The following is a 19,754-nucleotide window of genomic DNA, read 5'->3' on the forward strand; positions in this document are numbered from 1 at the left end:
CTTTTATACAATATTGTGGATAAAATATAGAGACAGTTGTGAATATGTGAATGTGTGTGTGTTCGTCATAATGACGTCCTGTTTTCCTTCCTCAGGAAACAAATCCATCAATGCTGCTCTTGGTGAAGGGCAACACACACACACACACACACACACAGGATGTCTCTCTGCTTTACCTGTAAATATAATACTCAGTGATCGTGTTTCCATCTCGCGTGTCCTAAAAGTGGGCGTCATCTGACGTTTTCCTAAACCAATCAAGACTCTTCACTCGTGTGTATCACAGGGAGGAAAATTTTAAAACCAGAGGTTTAACAAAAAAAAATTGCCTTTTGCCTGTTAAAGAAAAACAATAAGGCCATATGGAAGAAATAAGGATGGGAGTGTTGTGTACATTTCTCATGCTCTTATGAGACCGAGTTCGTACAGCGCAGCTCAAAAGCTCATCAAACCCTCGGCAGGGGCCGCCGCGGGGTCAAAGGTCGCTCGTATCTCCTTTTGGCCGAACAAAAGACACGTCGCCACCTGAGGAAACACTCCAGCATGTATGAAAACAATAACATTACGTATGGTTCTTGTTTCTCCCCCTCCCCCCGAGCTGTACGTATCGCCGTGCTGGGTGTGTTTGGGTTCTTCTCTTATGGTTCTGTTTGGCCTTTGAGGGATCTGTGAATAGATGTGCGGTTCATTCCAGTGCCCCGGATGGCTTCGTGAGGCCACCGCACCATGCTGGGGATAAAAAGGAAACTCTTTTTGAAAAGATTAAGGACAAATATTTTGGCAGGGCAGCGTGGGGTCTGATGCTGACTCGGCACTTTACATACACGGAAAAAAAACAGGAGAAAACCAACATTCCTCAAAGATAGTGTTATTGTTATGCTGTTCGTAAGAGGAACAGGCTCTCATTAGTGGAACACACACACACACACACACACACACGGATTATTGTCTGAATGAAATCCAGCCGTTTCTGTATAATGTGTTTATCTGGGAAGATCGCCACAACAGAGGCATGAGGAGAGAGAGAGAACCGTCTCAATCTCACTGCAGTGACCTACACTGATCCCTTTCTAGGGCACTAGATGATGGATAGATAGATAGATAGATAGACAGATAGATAGATAGATAGATAGACACAGACAGAGACATTGTTCCTCAGCCTACCTGCTGGTCCTGGTGTTCCACGAGACCCTGGAGCACCTGATGGTCCCCTCACTCCAGCCTCCCCCTTCGGCCCGGGCAGACCCTGAGAACCTGCTTTTCCTGCAGAACCACACAGCAGAACATTAACACAACATACACAGGGCTCAAATGGAACCCCATAATTCTTCAAGATGAGATCCTTACTGATGATAAAGGGTTTACAAAGAACCTTCTACTGGAAACCTACTGGATAATGATATACCCAGACTTATTGGTTTAAGAACATGGTTCTGATTAGCACCGTTTGTTAAATCCTTTTGGAGGAACCATGTAGGATTATTAGTACCACAGAAACCTTTCAGAGGGTTCTTTTCAATAAATATGGTCCTAGAACCATCAAAAGAAAAACCTTAAGTAAATTATATCTTTTAGGGGTTCTAAATGTTGTTGATGGTCAAGAAGAACCTAATACGGTTGCAAAAAAAACCAGCAGCAGCAATTCTTCAAATAAAAACATTCTATTTGTACCTAGAACCAAGAATCATCCAAGAACCTTTGAGGAACCCTGCAGATTCTCAACATGAGCTCAATCAAGCTTCCGAATCAGTGGAGTGGAAGACCTACCGTCTTTTCCCGGGTTCCCGTCTCTGCCTCGTTCACCCTGTGGACCTTGGGGGGGGGGCACATAGAACATAGAGTAAAGAACTGAACACTCACACAAACACTCAGAGCGCCGATTTATAACAAACAACAGAGATATTTCTGGAATTTCAGTGACAGGTGGTGCGACCCAAATGTGTTACGAGTTTCACACACACACACACACACACACATGGCATAGTGTGAACTTGGTTCTATTTAGCAGCGTGTTATTCTAGCACAGAAGACGCTCTGAGAGAGAGAACACACTCGCTACACAACTGTTTACATTACAGCAGTGTGACTTCTCAAGTTAAGCGTTTCATCAGAGCTCCACAGAGCTGCTTAGATTTCTCAGGGTTCTCTGTGTAAGCTTGATGAGGTCATCAGTAACGGACCAGTGCTTAGCCAGACCCTAACACACACACACACACACACACACACTCACACACACACACCCTAGCAGTGTGTGTCTGACTGAGACCACCCATAACCCAAAACACAACACCGCCTTCAGTTCCTGCTGCTGTGCTGAACCCAGGAACTATTTTCTCTCATTTTTGTGTCTGTATGAATTTTTATCATTATGTCCTGTGTATCAGACACACACTCTTATTGTATCAGACACACACTCTAATTCTATCAGACACACACTCTTATTGTATCAGACACACACTCTTATTGTATCAGACACACACTCTTATTGTATCAGACACACACTCTAATTCTATCAGACACACACTCTTATTGTATCAGACACACACTCTTATTGTATCAGACACACACACTCTTATTGTATCAGACACACACACTCTTATTGTATCAGACACACACACTCTTATTGTATCAGACACACACTCTTATTGTATCAGACACACACACTCTTATTGTATCAGACACACACTCTTATTGTATCAGACACACACACTCTTATTGTATCAGACACACACACTCTTATTGTATCAGACACACACTCTTATTGTATCAGACACACACACTCTAATTCTATCAGACACACACTCTTATTGTATCAGACACACACTCTTATTGTATCAGACACACACACTCTTATTGTATCAGACACACATACTCTTATTGTATCAGACACACATACTCTTATTGTATCAGACACACACTCTTATTGTATCAGACACACACACTCTTATTGTATCAGACACACACTCTTATTGTATCAGACACACACACTCTTATTGTATCAGACACACACACTCTTATTGTATCAGACACACACTCTTATTGTATCAGACACACACTCTTATTGTATCAGACACACACTCTTATTGTATCAGACACACACTCTTATTGTATCAGACACACACTCTTATTGTATCAGACACACACACTCTTATTGTATCAGACACACACTCTTATTGTATCAGACACACACTCTTATTGTATCAGACACACACTCTTATTGTATCAGACACACACTCTTATTGTATCAGACACACACTCTTATTGTATCAGACACACACACTCTTATTGTATCAGACACACACACTCTTATTGTATCAGACACACACTCTTATTGTATCAGACACACACACTCTTATTGTATCAGACACACACTCTTATTGTATCAGACACACACACTCTTATTGTATCAGACACACACACACTCTTATTGTATCAGACACACACACTCTTATTGTATCAGACACACACTCTTATTGTATCAGACACACACACTCTTATTGTATCAGACACACACACTCTTATTGTATCAGACACACACTCTTATTGTATCAGACACACACACTCTTATTGTATCAGACACACACTCTTATTGTATCAGACACACACACTCTTATTGTATCAGACACACACACTCTTATTGTATCAGACACACACACTCTTATTGTATCAGACACACACTCTTATTGTATCAGACACACACACTCTTATTGTATCAGACACACACTCTTATTGTATCAGACACACACACTCTTATTGTATCAGACACACACTCTTATTGTATCAGACACACACACTCTTATTGTATCAGACACACACACTCTTATTGTATCAGACACACACTCTTATTGTATCAGACACACACACTCTTATTGTATCAGACACACACTCTTATTGTATCAGACACACACACTCTTATTGTATCAGACACACACACTCTTATTGTATCAGACACACACTCTTATTGTATCAGACACACACACTCTTATTGTATCAGACACACACTCTTATTGTATCAGACACACACACTCTTATTGTATCAGAAACACACACACTCTTATTGTATCAGACACACACACTCTTATTGTATCAGACACACACTCTTATTGTATCAGACACACACACTCTTATTGTATCAGACACACACACTCTTATTGTATCAGACACACACACTCTTATTGTATCAGACACACACACTCTTATTGTATCAGACACACACTCTTATTGTATCAGACACACACTCTTATTGTATCAGACACACACTCTTATTGTATCAGACACACACTCTTATTGTATCAGACACACACACTCTTATTGTATCAGACACACACTCTTATTGTATCAGACACACACACTCTTATTGTATCAGACACACACTCTTATTGTATCAGACACACACTCTTATTGTATCAGACACACACTCTTATTGTATCAGACACACACACTCTTATTGTATCAGACACACACACTCTTATTGTATCAGACACACACACTCTTATTGTATCAGACACACACTCTTATTGTATCAGACACACACTCTTATTGTATCAGACACACACACTCTTATTGTATCAGAAACACACACTCTTATTGTATCAGACACACACACTCTTATTGTATCAGACACACACACTCTAATTGTATCAGACACACACACTCTAATTGTATCAGACACACACTCTTATTGTATCAGACACACACACTCTTATTGTATCAGACACACACTCTTATTGTATCAGAAACACACACTCTTATTGTATCAGACACACACACTCTTATTGTATCAGACACACACACTCTTATTGTATCAGACACACACTCTTATTGTATCAGACACACACACTCTTATTGTATCAGACACACACTCTTATTGTATCAGACACACACTCTTATTGTATCAGACACACACTCTTATTGTATCAGACACACACTCTTATTGTATCAGACACACACACTCTTATTGTATCAGAAACACACACTCTTATTGTATCAGACACACACACTCTTATTGTATCAGACACACACACTCTAATTGTATCAGACACACACACTCTAATTGTATCAGACACACACTCTTATTGTATCAGACACACACTCTTATTGTATCAGACACACACTCTTATTGTATCAGACACACACACTCTTATTGTATCAGACACACACACTCTTATTGTATCAGACACACACTCTAATTGTATCAGACACACACACTCTTATTGTATCAGACACACACACTCTTATTGTATCAGACACACACACTCTTATTGTATCAGACACACACACTCTTATTGTATCAGACACACACACTCTTATTGTATCAGACACACACACTCTAATTGTATCAGACACACACACTCTAATTGTATCAGACACACACTCTTATTGTATCAGACACACACACTCTTATTGTATCAGACACACACACTCTAATTGTATCAGACACACACACTCTTATTGTATCAGACACACACACTCTTATTGTATCAGACACACACACTCTTATTGTATCAGACACACACACTCTTATTGTATCAGACACACACTCTGATTTTACACACTTAACAGCTAGAGTCTGAGTTTATATCCTCTTATATACACCTACACTACATCTAATCCACACCTAGACTACATCTAATCCACACCTACACTACACCTACACTACATCTAATCCACACCTACACTACACCTACACTACATCTAATCCACACCTACACTACATCTAATCCACACCTACACTACACCTACACAACACCTACACTACATCTAATCCACACCTCCACTACACCTACACAACACCTACACTACATCTAATCCACACCTACACTACATCTAATCCACACCTACACTACACCTACACTACATCTAATCCACACCTACACTACATCTAATCCACACCTACACTACATCTAATCCACACCTACACTACATCTAATCCACACCTACACTACACCTACACAACACCTACACTACATCTAATCCACACCTACACTACATCTAATCAACACCTACACTACATCTAATCCACACCTACACTACATCTAATCCACACCTACACTACACCTACACAACACCTACACTACATCTAATCCACACCTACACTACACCTACACTACATCTAATCCACACCTACACTACATCTAATCCACACCTACACTACATCTAATCCACACCTACACAACACCTACACTACATCTAATCCACACCTACACTACACCTACACAACACCTACACTACATCTAATCCACACCTACACTACATCTAATCCACACCTACACTACACCTACACTACATCTAATTCACACCTACACTACATCTAATCCACACCTACACTACATCTAATCCACACCTACACTACACCTACACAACACCTACACTACATCTAATCCACACCTACACTACATCTAATCCACACCTACACTACACCTACACAACACCTACACTACATCTAATCCACACCTACACTACATCTAATCCACACCTACACTACACCTACACAACACCTACACTACATCTAATCCACACCTACACTACAACTACACAACACCTACACTACATCTAATCCACACCTACACTACATCTAATCCACACCTACACTACACCTATACAACACCTACACTACATCTAATCCACACCTACACTACATCTAATCCACACCTACACTACACCTACACAACACCTACACTACATCTAATCCACACCTACACTACATCTAATCCACACCTACACTACACCTACACAACACCTACACTACATCTAATCCACACCTACACTACAACTACACAACACCTACACTACATCTAATCCACACCTACACTACATCTAATCCACACCTACACTACACCTACACAACACCTACACTACATCTAATCCACACCTACACTACATCTAATCAACACCTACACTACATCTAATCCACACCTACACTACATCTAATCCACACCTACACTACACCTACACAACACCTACACTACATCTAATCCACACCTACACTACACCTACAGTACATCTAATCCACACCTACACTACATCTAATCCACACCTACACAACACCTACACTACATCTAATCCACACCTACACTACACCTACACAACACCTACACTACATGGAATCCACACCTACACAACACCTACACTACATCTAATCCACACCTACACTACATCTAATCCACACCTACACTACACCTACACAACACCTACACTACACCTACACAACACCTACACTACATCTAATCCACACCTACACTACACCTACACAACACCTACACTACATCTAATCCACACCTACACTACATCTAATCCACACCTACACTACACCTACACAACACCTACACTACATCTAATCCACACCTACACTACATCTAATCCACACCTACACTACACCTACACAACACCTACACTACATCTAATCCACACCTACACTACACCTACACAACACCTACACTACATCTAATCCACACCTACACTACATCTAATCCACACCTACACTACACCTACACAACACCTACACTACATCTAATCCACACCTACACTACAACTACACAACACCTACACTACATCTAATCCACACCTACACTACATCTAATCCACACCTACACTACACCTACACAACACCTACACTACATCTAATCCACACCTACACTACACCTACACAACACCTACACTACATCTAATCCACACCTACACTACATCTAATCCACACCTACACTACACCTACACAACACCTACACTACATCTAATCCACACCTACACTACACCTACACAACACCTACACTACATCTAATCCACACCTACACTACATCTAATCCACACCTACACTACACCTACACAACACCTACACTACATCTAATCCACACCTACACTACATCTAATCCACACCTACACTACACCTACACAACACCTACACTACATCTAATCCACACCTACACTACAACTACACAACACCTACACTACATCTAATCCACACCTACACTACATCTAATCCACACCTACACTACACCTACACAACACCTACACTACATCTAATCCACACCTACACTACATCTAATCAACACCTACACTACATCTAATCCACACCTACACTACACCTACACAACACCTACACTACATCTAATCCACACCTACACTACACCTACACAACACCTACACTACATCTAATCCACACCTACACTACATCTAATCCACACCTACACTACACCTACACAACACCTACACTACATCTAATCCACACCTACACTACAACTACACAACACCTACACTACATCTAATCCACACCTACACTACATCTAATCAACACCTACACTACACCTACACAACACCTACACTACATCTAATCCACACCTACACTACACCTACACAACATCTACACTACATCTAATCCACACCTACACTACATCTAATCCACACCTACACTACACCTACACAACACCTACACTACATCTAATCCACACCTACACTACATCTAATCCACACCTACACTACATCTAATCAACACCTACACTACATCTAATCCACACCTACACTACACCTACACAACACCTACACTACATCTAATCCACACCTACACTACATCTAATCCACACCTACACTACACCTACACAACACCTACACTACATCTAATCCACACCTACACTACATCTAATCCACACCTACACTACATCTAATCCACACCTACACTACACCTACACAACACCTACACTACATCTAATCCACACCTACACTCTAATCCACACCTACACTACATCTAATCCACACCTACACTACACCTACACAACACCTACACTACATCTAATCCACACCTACACTACACCTACACAACACCTACACTACATCTAATCCACACCTACACTACATCTAATCCACACCTACACTACATCTAATCCACACCTACACTACATCTAATCCACACCTACACTACATCTAATCCACACCTACACTACACCTACACTACATCTAATCCACACCTACACTACATCTAATCCACACCTACACTACATCTAATCCACACCTACACTACACCTACACTACATCTAATCCACACCTACACTACACCTACACTACATCTAATCCACACCTACACTACATCTAATCCACACCTACACTACACCTACACAACACCTACACTACATCTAATCCACACCTACACAACACCTACACTACATCTAATCCATACCTACACTACACCTACACAACACCTACACTACACCTACACAACACTACATCTAATCCACACCTACACTACATCTAATCCACACCTACACTACACCTACACTACACCTACACAACACCTACACTACATCTAATCCACACCTACACTACATCTAATCCACACCTACACTACATCTAATCCACACCTACAGTACATCTAATCCACACCTACACTACATCTAATCCACACCTACACTACACCTACACAACACCTACACTACACCTACACTACATCTAATCCACACCTACACTACACCTACACAACACCTACACTACATCTAATCCACACCTACACTACACCTACACAACACCTACACTACATCTAATCCACACCTACACAACACCTACACTACATCTAATCCACACCTACACTACACCTACACTACACCTACACTACATCTAATCCACACCTACACTACACCTACACAACACCTACACTACATCTAATCCACACCTACACTACATCTAATCCACACCTACACTACATCTAATCCACACCTACAGTACATCTAATCCACACCTACACTACATCTAATCCACACCTACACTACACCTACACAACACCTACACTACACCTACACTACATCTAATCCACACCTACACTACACCTACACAACACCTACACTACATCTAATCCACACCTACACTACACCTACACAACACCTACACTACATCTAATCCACACCTACACAACACCTACACTACATCTAATCCACACCTACACTACACCTACACAACACCTACACTACATCTAATCCACACCTACACTACATCTAATCCACACCTACACTACACCTACACTACATCTAATCCACACCTACACTACATCTAATCCACACCTACACTACATCTAATCCACACCTACACTACACCTACACAACACCTACACTACATCTAATCCACACCTACACAACACCTACACTACATCTAATCCATACCTACACTACACCTACACAACACCTACACTACACCTACACAACACTACATCTAATCCACACCTACACTACATCTAATCCACACCTACACTACACCTACACTACACCTACACAACACCTACACTACATCTAATCCACACCTACACTACATCTAATCCACACCTACAGTACATCTAATCCACACCTACACTACATCTAATCCACACCTACACTACACCTACACAACACCTACACTACACCTACACTACATCTAATCCACACCTACACTACACCTACACAACACCTACACTACATCTAATCCACACCTACACAACACCTACACTACATCTAATCCACACCTACACTACACCTACACTACATCTAATCCACACCTACACTACACCTACACAACACCTACACTACATCTAATCCACACCTACACTACACCTACACAACACCTACACTACATCTAATCCACACCTACACTACACCTACACAACACCTACACTACATCTAATCCACACCTACACTACACCTACACTACATCTAATCCACACCTACACTACACCTACACTACACCTACACTACATCTAATCTACACCTACACAACACCTACACTACACCTAATCTACACCTACACAATACCTACACTACACCTAATCTACACCTACACTACACCTACACTACACCTAATCTACATCTACACTACACCTAGACTACACCTAATCTACACCTACACAACACCTACACTACACCTAATCTACATCTACACTACACCTAATCTATATCTACACTACACCTAATCTACACTTACACAACACCTACACTACACCTAATCTACACCTATACTACACTACACCTACAGTACACTTCACCTATACTACAGCTACATTACATTTATACTACACTTACACTACACCTAAACTAATACCGCACCTACACTACACTATAACTACACTATAATTCTGCCACGCTACACCTACACTACACCTAATCTTACGTCCTCTCCACCTGTCATGTGCCTTGTTCTAGGTTTAGTGGTCCGGTTTCAGGATGTCTGCACTGATAAAGTTCTCCTCCAAGTCCAGACACAGAACTCGGTTTTCTGATGAAAAGCAAATGTTGAATAAAGTTTGATTTTTCACTTCATATTAAAAACCATCTCTCAACCTCTCCAGCACCTGTCCAGCACCTCTCCAGTGTCCAGTGTCCAGTGTCCAGTTCACACCTCATCATCCTCACCTTGCTCTTTCACTTTTGGACAAAGTCTCGATGTCCTGCTGAATTGTTTGAGGTGTGTGTGAGTGTGTGTGTGTATGTGTGTGAGTATGTGTGTGTGTGTGAGTATGTGTGTGTGTGTGTGTGTGAGTATGTGTGTGTGTGTGTGTGTGTGTGAGTATGTGTGTGTGTGTGTGTGTGAGTATGTGTGTGTGTGTGTGTGAGTATGTGTGTGTGTGTGTGTGTGTGTGTGTGAGTGTCTGGCTTAAGTGAGTTGTGCAGTGTGAATGGTGTTGACAGCATGACATGCCTTTTTTTTGGAAACCTGAGCAAACCCTGAGGTTTCAACAACAAGACCTCTCTCTCTCTCTCTCTCTCTCTCTCTCTCACACACACTGATTAATTCTGCTAATCCTTGTCAAAAAATAGAGAAAAAGAAAAAAACACCATCTGTGAGTTGAGATAAACAGCACTGGGGGGTTGGACACGGACACAGGGAACAGGATTAGCTCTGTGAAGCGATTGACTAATGAAGGAGAAAATGTAACTGACTGAAAAAGGATACACTGATGAAAAGAAAAGAAAGAGAGAGAGAGAGAGAGAGAGAGAGAGAAAAAACAGACAGAGAGACAGAGAGCAAGGGAGAGATAGAGATAAAAAGAGAAGCAGAAAATGCAGACAGACAGACAGACAGAGAAACAGAGACAGACAGAATGAGATAAGAGATACAAAGAGAGAGAGAGAAAGGGAGAAAGAGAGAGAGAAGGAGAGAGAACTTCTTCACCTCCTGAGCCTCAGTATAATGCTGCATAAAGAGCTACGATGTGAAGCGAGAGGCTCGTACCTGCAGGACCCTGTGCACCTGGAGCTCCTCTGGCAGGTGCAGCCCCCATGAGGGAGGAGGAGGAGGATTCGGGGTCACCTCCACCTTCAGACGAGGCAGATCTGTGGGCAGAAAGGAGCTGGACCTGAAAAAGAAAAGCCAAAGAGCACTCCAGATCACACAATCACACCATCACACCAGTTTCTGAGTTGTATTTCAGTCGCACACCTGCCTCAGGTAAACCTGCATCTTAATGATGTGCTGCTCTGACTCCGCCCTGACCACGCCCACTATCATCTGTTGCTGTCTCGGTACCATGCGTGTGATCCGTGTTCCTCAGATCTCTAGACTAGCTGGGTTTGATTCTTCTCTCTGTTTGGTGAATAGAACCGAACAGAACCAGTCCTATTTGTGGATCCATTTTTAAATGGGTTCCTTGCCCGGTTCTTTAAAATTCATCACAGAACTCTTCAAGAGCTCTGTGAAAACCTGCAAAATTTGTAGAACCCGTGACGGCTGGAGACTGCTGCTTAACTGGACCTTGTTGCTGATGAAGGTTCCACTAACCTAAAGACTGAACAGGTTCTACTTGAAAGATTATCATCATAGAACCATTTGGGTTCTGCCTAGAATTTCTATCAGGAAAGCCCTTTAGTGTTGGTGTTTTGTAGAGAACATTGGTGACTAAAGTCCTACTTCAATAGTAGCACTCTACTGGAGCTTGGTTCTTCCTTAGAGACACCCAGGAACCATTTAGGTTCCTAAATGGAACCTTTCCTTCGAATTGTTTTTAAAGAACGTCATCATGTTCTCAAAAAAACCTCGCCTAGCTCTCTCAGATGCTCCACAGCCCCACCACAGAAGGCCATGATGTCACCGCATCGATTTTCCACAGCAAGGTTCTCACCCGAGTTTGTCATAAACATTTCTCTATCTCTATAAAAGTTCATCTGGACGTGTCCTGCAAGTTCTCCGCAAGTTCTCCATCGAACATCTTCATGCAGAAGAAAAAAAACCTCTCTTTATTTTAAAACAGCTGACTTTAGTTTCCTCAGAAACCTTCAATGGTTGTGGAATCACCTGAGATCTGAGATCTGATCCCCCGTGGACGCTGACCGCCATTCCCAGATTAGCCGAAAACAAAAACATTCATCAGACTGGACGAAAACAGAACACGGTTTGGCCGAACGTCTCCTGACTGTCAGAGATCCAAAACAGAGACAAGTCCTGATCGAGTGCAGACACACGGACCGAGAAACACAGCAACGGAATAAAAGATCTAATCAATATGAACAAAAAACCCATCAGAAATACGCCATGTTATAACTGACGGCTGGAGATGGTTCACAGAGTTATTCCAAACACACTGCATCACAGCAGCTCCAGCGCTCCGGCGTCTCCACCCCCCTGCTCCTCCGCTGGTTCTCCTCGGTGTTGCACAGAACATCTGTGTTTATTAAATTCTGGTGTTTGCTAGGGAAAGATGGTGTTTATCTGTAAACACTGGTTTGTATTGGTGAATATTGGTGTTTACTGGTGTACACTGGTGTTTACTGGTGTATTTTGGTGTTTACTGGTATACACTGGTGTTTACTGGTGTATTTTGGTGTTTACTGGTGTACACTGGTATACACTGGTGTTTACTGGTGTATATTGGTGTTTACTGGTGTATATTGGTGTTTACTGGTGTATTTTGGTGTTTACTGGTGTATATTGGTGTTTACTGGTGTATTTTGGTGTTTACTGGTGTATTTTGGTGTTTACTGGTATACACTGGTGTTTACTGGTGTATATTGGTGTTTACTGGTGTACACTGGTATACACTGGTGTTTACTGGTGTATATTGGTGTTTACTGGTGTATGTTGGTGTTTACTGGTGTATTTTGGTGTTTACTGGTATACACTGGTGTTTACTGGTGTATATTGGTGTTTACTGGTGTATATTGGTGTTTACTGGTGTACACTGGTATACACTGGTGTTTACTGGTGTATATTGGTGTTTACTGGTGTATATTGGTGTTTACTGGTGTATGTTGGTGTTTACTGGTGTATTTTGGTGTTTACTGGTATACACTGGTGTTTACTGGTGTATATTGGTGTTTACTGGTGTATATTGGTGTTTACTGGTGTACACTGGTATACACTGGTGTTTACTGGTGTATATTGGTGTTTACTGGTGTATATTGGTGTTTACTGGTGTATGTTGGTGTTTACTGGTGTATTTTGGTGTTTACTGGTATACACTGGTGTTTACTGGTGTATATTGGTGTTTACTGGTGTATATTGGTGTTTACTGGTGTACACTGGTATACACTGGTGTTTACTGGTGTATATTGGTGTTTACTGGTGTATGTTGGTGTTTACTGGTGTATTTTGGTGTTTACTGGTATACACTGGTGTTTACTGGTGTATATTGGTGTTTACTGGTGTACACTGGTATACACTGGTGTTTACTGGTGTATATTGGTGTTTACTGGTGTATGTTGGTGTTTACTGGTGTACACTGGTGTTTACTGGTGTATATTGGTGTTTACTGGTGTATATTGGTGTTTACGGGTGTATGCTGGTGTTTACTGGTGTACGCTGGTATACACTGGTGTTTACTGGTGTATGCTGGTGTTTACTGGTGTATATTGGTGTTTACTGGTGTATGCTGGTGTTTACTGGTGTATATTGGTGTTTACTGGTGTATGCTGGTGTTTACTGGTGTATTTTGGTGTTTACTGGTGTATATTGGTGTTTACTGGTGTATGCTGGTGTTTACTGGTGTATTTTGGTGTTTACTGGTGTATATTGGTGTTTACTGGTGTATATTGGTGTTTACTGGTGTATGCTGGTGTTTACTGGTGTATTTTGGTGTTTACTGGTGTATATTGGTGTTTACTGGTGTATATTGGTGTTTACTGGTGTATATTGGTGTTTACTGGTGTATATTGGTGTTTACTGGTGTACACTGGTGTTTACTGGTGTATATTGGTGTTTACTGGTGTATATTGGTGTTTACTGGTGTATATTGGTGTTTACTGGTGTACACTGGTGTTTACTGGTGTATATTGGTGTTTACTGGTGTATATTGGTGTTTACTGGTGTATATTGGTGTTTACTGGTGTATGCTGGTGTTTACTGGTGTATATTGGTGTTTACTGGTGTATGCTGGTGTTTACAGGTGTATATTGGTGTTTACTGGTGTATATTGGTGTTTACTGGTGTATATTGGTGTTTACTGGTGTTTACTGGTGTATATTGGTGTTTACTGGTGTACACTGGTGTTTACTGGTGTATTTTGGTGTTTACTGGTGTATATTGGTGTTTACTGGTGTACACTGGTGTTTACTGGTGTATATTGGTGTTTACTGGTGTATATTGGTGTTTACTGGTGTACACTGGTGTTTACTGGTGTATATTGGTGTTTACTGGTGTATTTTGGTGTTTACTGGTGTATATTGGTGTTTACTGGTGTACACTGGTGTTTACTGGTGTATATTGGTGTTTACTGGTGTATTTTGGTGTTTACTGGTGTATTTTGGTGTTTACTGGTGTATATTGGTGTTTACTGGTGTATGCTGGTGTTTACAGGTGTATATTGGTGTTTACTGGTGTATATTGGTGTTTACTGGTGTATATTGGTGTTTACTGGTGTATATTGGTGTTTACTGGTGTACACTGGTGTATTTTGGTGTTTACTGGTGTATGCTGATGTTTACTGGTGTATATTGGTGTTTACTGGTGTACACTGGTGTTTACTGGTGTATATTGGTGTTTACTGGTGTATTTTGGTGTTTACTGGTGTATATTGGTGTTTACTGCTGTATATTGGTGTTTACTTGTGTACGCTGGTGTTTACTAATGTACGTTGGTGTATGTTGGTGTTTACTAATGTACGTTGGTGTATGTTGGTGTTTACTAATGTACGTTGGTGTATGTTGGTGTTTACTAATGTATGTTGGTGTATGTTGGTGTTTCCTGGTGTACGTTGTTGTGTATTAGAGAACACTGGTGTTTACTGAAAGATGCTGGTGTTTATTGTGAAATGTTGATATTTATTGGAGATTGCTGGTTGTGAAAATGCTGGTTACTGGTGTGTGATGTTGGTGAGAATGGTAGTGTTTGATGGAGAATGTGGTGCTCGGGAGAAAACAAGCACTGACCAGCTGATGATAAACTAAAAACTCGCTTGTGGTGAGAAACGTTACCTTTTCCTCTAGAGAAGTCAGTCTGTCAGTGAGAGCTGCCATACTACTGCAGTTCAGACAACCTGAGAGAGAGAGAGAGAGAGAGAGAGAGTTGTATTATAGTCACATGACTTTGCTCTAATAAAATAATAATATTAATAAATAGTAAGCATGAAGCTACTCAGTGAAAGAGTGTGTGAGAGAAAATAAGTGCCCCCCCCCAGGTTTGTTAAATACTCTCTGAATTCTAAATGACTGTCAGAACTTTCTGCAGCCAGCATCTTACTGTATATCATTCATATCTAGACAGAACTTCATGATCTCCCCATTAAATAAGAACTACATATGTACCTATAGGTCCTGCTTTACAGTAATAGCTTGTTAGCGTGTTAGCAGAAATCACTGCTTCTGTTTAGTGTACTCGTTCAGAAGGGGGCGGAGTTTGTGTGACTTTGCAGAGGAGTATGTTAGCGCAGTAACTGTTGTTGTTTTTAATTTAGCTAGCTTGCTAAGGTTTGTTTTGATGGGAAGATGACTGAGCGATTTGTTCTAACAGACGAAGGAGATGAGGAATGTGATTGGTTCGTACTGGAGAGCTGCTCTGAGGGTTTGGGGAACGTGGACTTGCGGAAAGTTGCCTGTTTTCTCACGGCCTCCTGAGCCACCAGATTACCGCTCGCAGAACCTACACACACACACACACACACACACACAGAAAGAAAGACAATTAAGTTCAATTAAATTCATTTCAATTCCTTTTGTTTTGCCAAACTTTGTTAAACTCCAATTACAACAAATGTGACACAAATTGAAAATGGCGATTTTCTTCAGGCCACGAAACTCCAACGTGACGGTGCAACGAGTCCTCGCTGTTTTCAGGATGAGATTTTCTCACAAAGCCATGCCAGTTCAAGCGAGACAAAGCCCTGACAGATCATTGTAGTTGGAGTCAAGCCCAGTGTGATGAACTGAACACCATGAAAAACCTCAAATTATTACCCCACCCTCTGACACTCGCTCGCTCTCCCTCTTTCCTTCTCTTCCTACGCTCATTGTGTTTTCGTGCTCGGTGTGTGTGTGTGTGTGACATTCAGTCTCTAAGTAAATATTTACAAACATTACCAAAATACATCTTTAAAGCTAAAAAGAATAACGTAATATCGTGTGAGGAAAGAGGTGCTGGGTGAAATCTGGGGCGTTTCTGCTTCGTTCCACAAAACACAGTCCACTGGGGCGGAGTGTCTGACCACATCGTAGCCGAGCCTCCCTGGTGTCCAGACAAATTGAGGAATACTCGCACCAAATTTCACCAATGATTCTGTACTTCATGTGTGAGTAAGATGTTCTACCAGTACAGTGCTCTTCTGTTCTGTTCTGAATGAAATGGACATTTTCAATCAGAATAAAGAACAGAATGTTGTTCAGTCTGTGAGTCTGATCTAAACCAAGCCTGATCTAAAACGAGTTTGAGCTAAAATGAGTCTGATCTAAAATGAGTCCGATCTAAAATGAGTCCGATCTAAATCTAGTCTGATCTTAAGCAAGTCTAATCTAAAGTGAGTCTGATCTAAAAGGAGTCGGGATATATTAGGCAGCAGGTGAACATTTTGTCCTCAAAGTTGATGTTAGAAGCAGGAAAAATGGACAAGTGTAAGGATTTGAGCGATTTTGACCAAAAGGGCCAAATTGTGATGGCTAGACCACTGGATCAGAGCATCTCCAAAACTGCAGCTCTTGTGGGGTGTTCCCGGTCTGCAGTGGTCAGTATCTATCAAAAGTGGTCAGAGGAAGGAACAGTGGTGAACCGGAGACAGGGTCATGGGCGGTCAAGACTCACTGATACACGTGGGGAGAGAAGACTGGCCCATGTGATCCGATCCAACAGACCAGCTACTGTTGATCAAACTGCTGAAGAAGTTAATGCTGGTTCTGATAGAAAGGGGTCAGAATACACAGTGCAGGACGGGTCAGGACTTTGGGCAGCAAAAGGGGGACCAACAAAATATTAGTCACGCGGTCATAATGTTATGTCTGATCGGTTTACATCACTGTATTCATTTTATATTGTGTCTTGACTTTTTTTTCTTTAAATCATATTACATTTGACAACATCTACAAAAAAACCTCTTTATTTTTCAGTCTGCATGGATTTCTGTCCTGAGTTTTAAGGGTTTAAAGGCAGCAGAATCCTCAGCGGCATCATCTCCACACCTCAAATAATCTGAACGCAGAAATCCCCTGAAGCGGCTCTGTGCAACCCAACTCTCAACACCTGGAACATTTCCTACAGAACATTTGGATTGAAGTCTCCAATTCTGACAAGATGTCCAGTTTCTTTATACACTGGACACCAGATTTCTTTATAGCTTTTGTAAACCTACGCCGTCAAAGCCACACGACCACAGCGGCCATTTTGGCACAAGCATACGCACAATTAATTCTCCAAAAGTAGCTTCATCTCTGAAGATCTCACGTTATAAGTGAATCTGGAGGAAACATCTCAAAACGTCTACTTCAGCTGACTTCACACGTGCACTATACAGAAATAACCTGAGCTTGGTGAAAAACAGCAGAGTTTCCTTTAATGAGGTTGACATTACATGCTCCATCCAGCTGTTTGGTTTCCTGTGTCAGCGTTTCGTCCTCCAGAGAAGGAGGTCTAAGGTGAGGAGGAGAATCATTTAGTCTAGAAAGCGGAGGAGGGATTCAGACTCAAAACAAAAGCTTCCTTGTATTGTATTGAGGCGAGGCGAGGAGGTGTTTAAGTCTCTTCTCTCCCTTTTTCTCTCTTTATTATTTATTTCACGGGCCGGGGTGTTAGCACGCTAGCAGCACCGAGACTCCTGAGCTCACAGTGCTGCTCCAGTCATTAGCGTGAGGCCCGGGTCAGGACCTCATCACCGGCTAGACCGAGGACGACCGCTCCACCAATCGCACACAGCCAAGCGGTCACTATGGCAACATCTCAGCCAATGATGTGGCAGCGCTCTTGTTTTTGTCAAGGCCTGGAAAAGATATAAGTGTGTGGCTGCTGCTGTAACGAGGCACTGAAGAACGGCTGGAGAGAGAGAGAGAGAGAGAGAGAGAGAGAGAGAAAAGAGTGGAAGGCTGAAAGAGTGGAAAGAAATGATGAGAATTTAGACAAACTCTCGGAATCTCACCAACGTTCGGTCATCAGCGTCGGACAGAGCGTTGATACGGACTCTAGCAGTTTATAAAACTGAGAAACAATAAACTCTGAGAACTGTATGATGCTGGAGCTCTGTGATTTTTATTATCCAAACTACACTGTAAGAACCGTCGCCATGGCAACAACGTGTAAAACGTGCGGATCGGACACAATCGCAGCTTTTCGCTCAGGTTTTTACAGCGCTAGCTAAACTAGCATGTGCTAGATCTCATTCCTTTCAGCTCTTTTCTATTACC

General features: G+C 41.6%; 1 protein-coding gene across 2 annotated transcripts in view; it reads right to left on the reverse strand.

Annotated features, from left to right (window-relative positions):
- Positions 1-19,754, reverse strand: part of emid1 (EMI domain containing 1) — a 111,021-nt gene that overhangs the window by 35,423 nt on the left and 55,844 nt on the right. For both annotated transcript variants that reach the window (XM_058375016.1, XM_058375015.1), the window contains exons 4-8: positions 16,918-17,013; positions 16,350-16,411; positions 12,178-12,301; positions 1,768-1,812; positions 1,165-1,263 (exon numbers count right to left, since the gene is read on the reverse strand). In XM_058375016.1, the coding sequence (XP_058230999.1) occupies positions 1,165-1,263; positions 1,768-1,812; positions 12,178-12,301; positions 16,350-16,411; positions 16,918-17,013 (426 nt within the window). The remainder of the gene's footprint in view (positions 1-1,164; positions 1,264-1,767; positions 1,813-12,177; positions 12,302-16,349; positions 16,412-16,917; positions 17,014-19,754) is intronic.

This window comes from Hemibagrus wyckioides, linkage group LG22 (genome assembly GCF_019097595.1).
Source record: "Hemibagrus wyckioides isolate EC202008001 linkage group LG22, SWU_Hwy_1.0, whole genome shotgun sequence".
Classification (NCBI taxonomy): Eukaryota; Metazoa; Chordata; class Actinopteri; order Siluriformes; family Bagridae; genus Hemibagrus; species Hemibagrus wyckioides.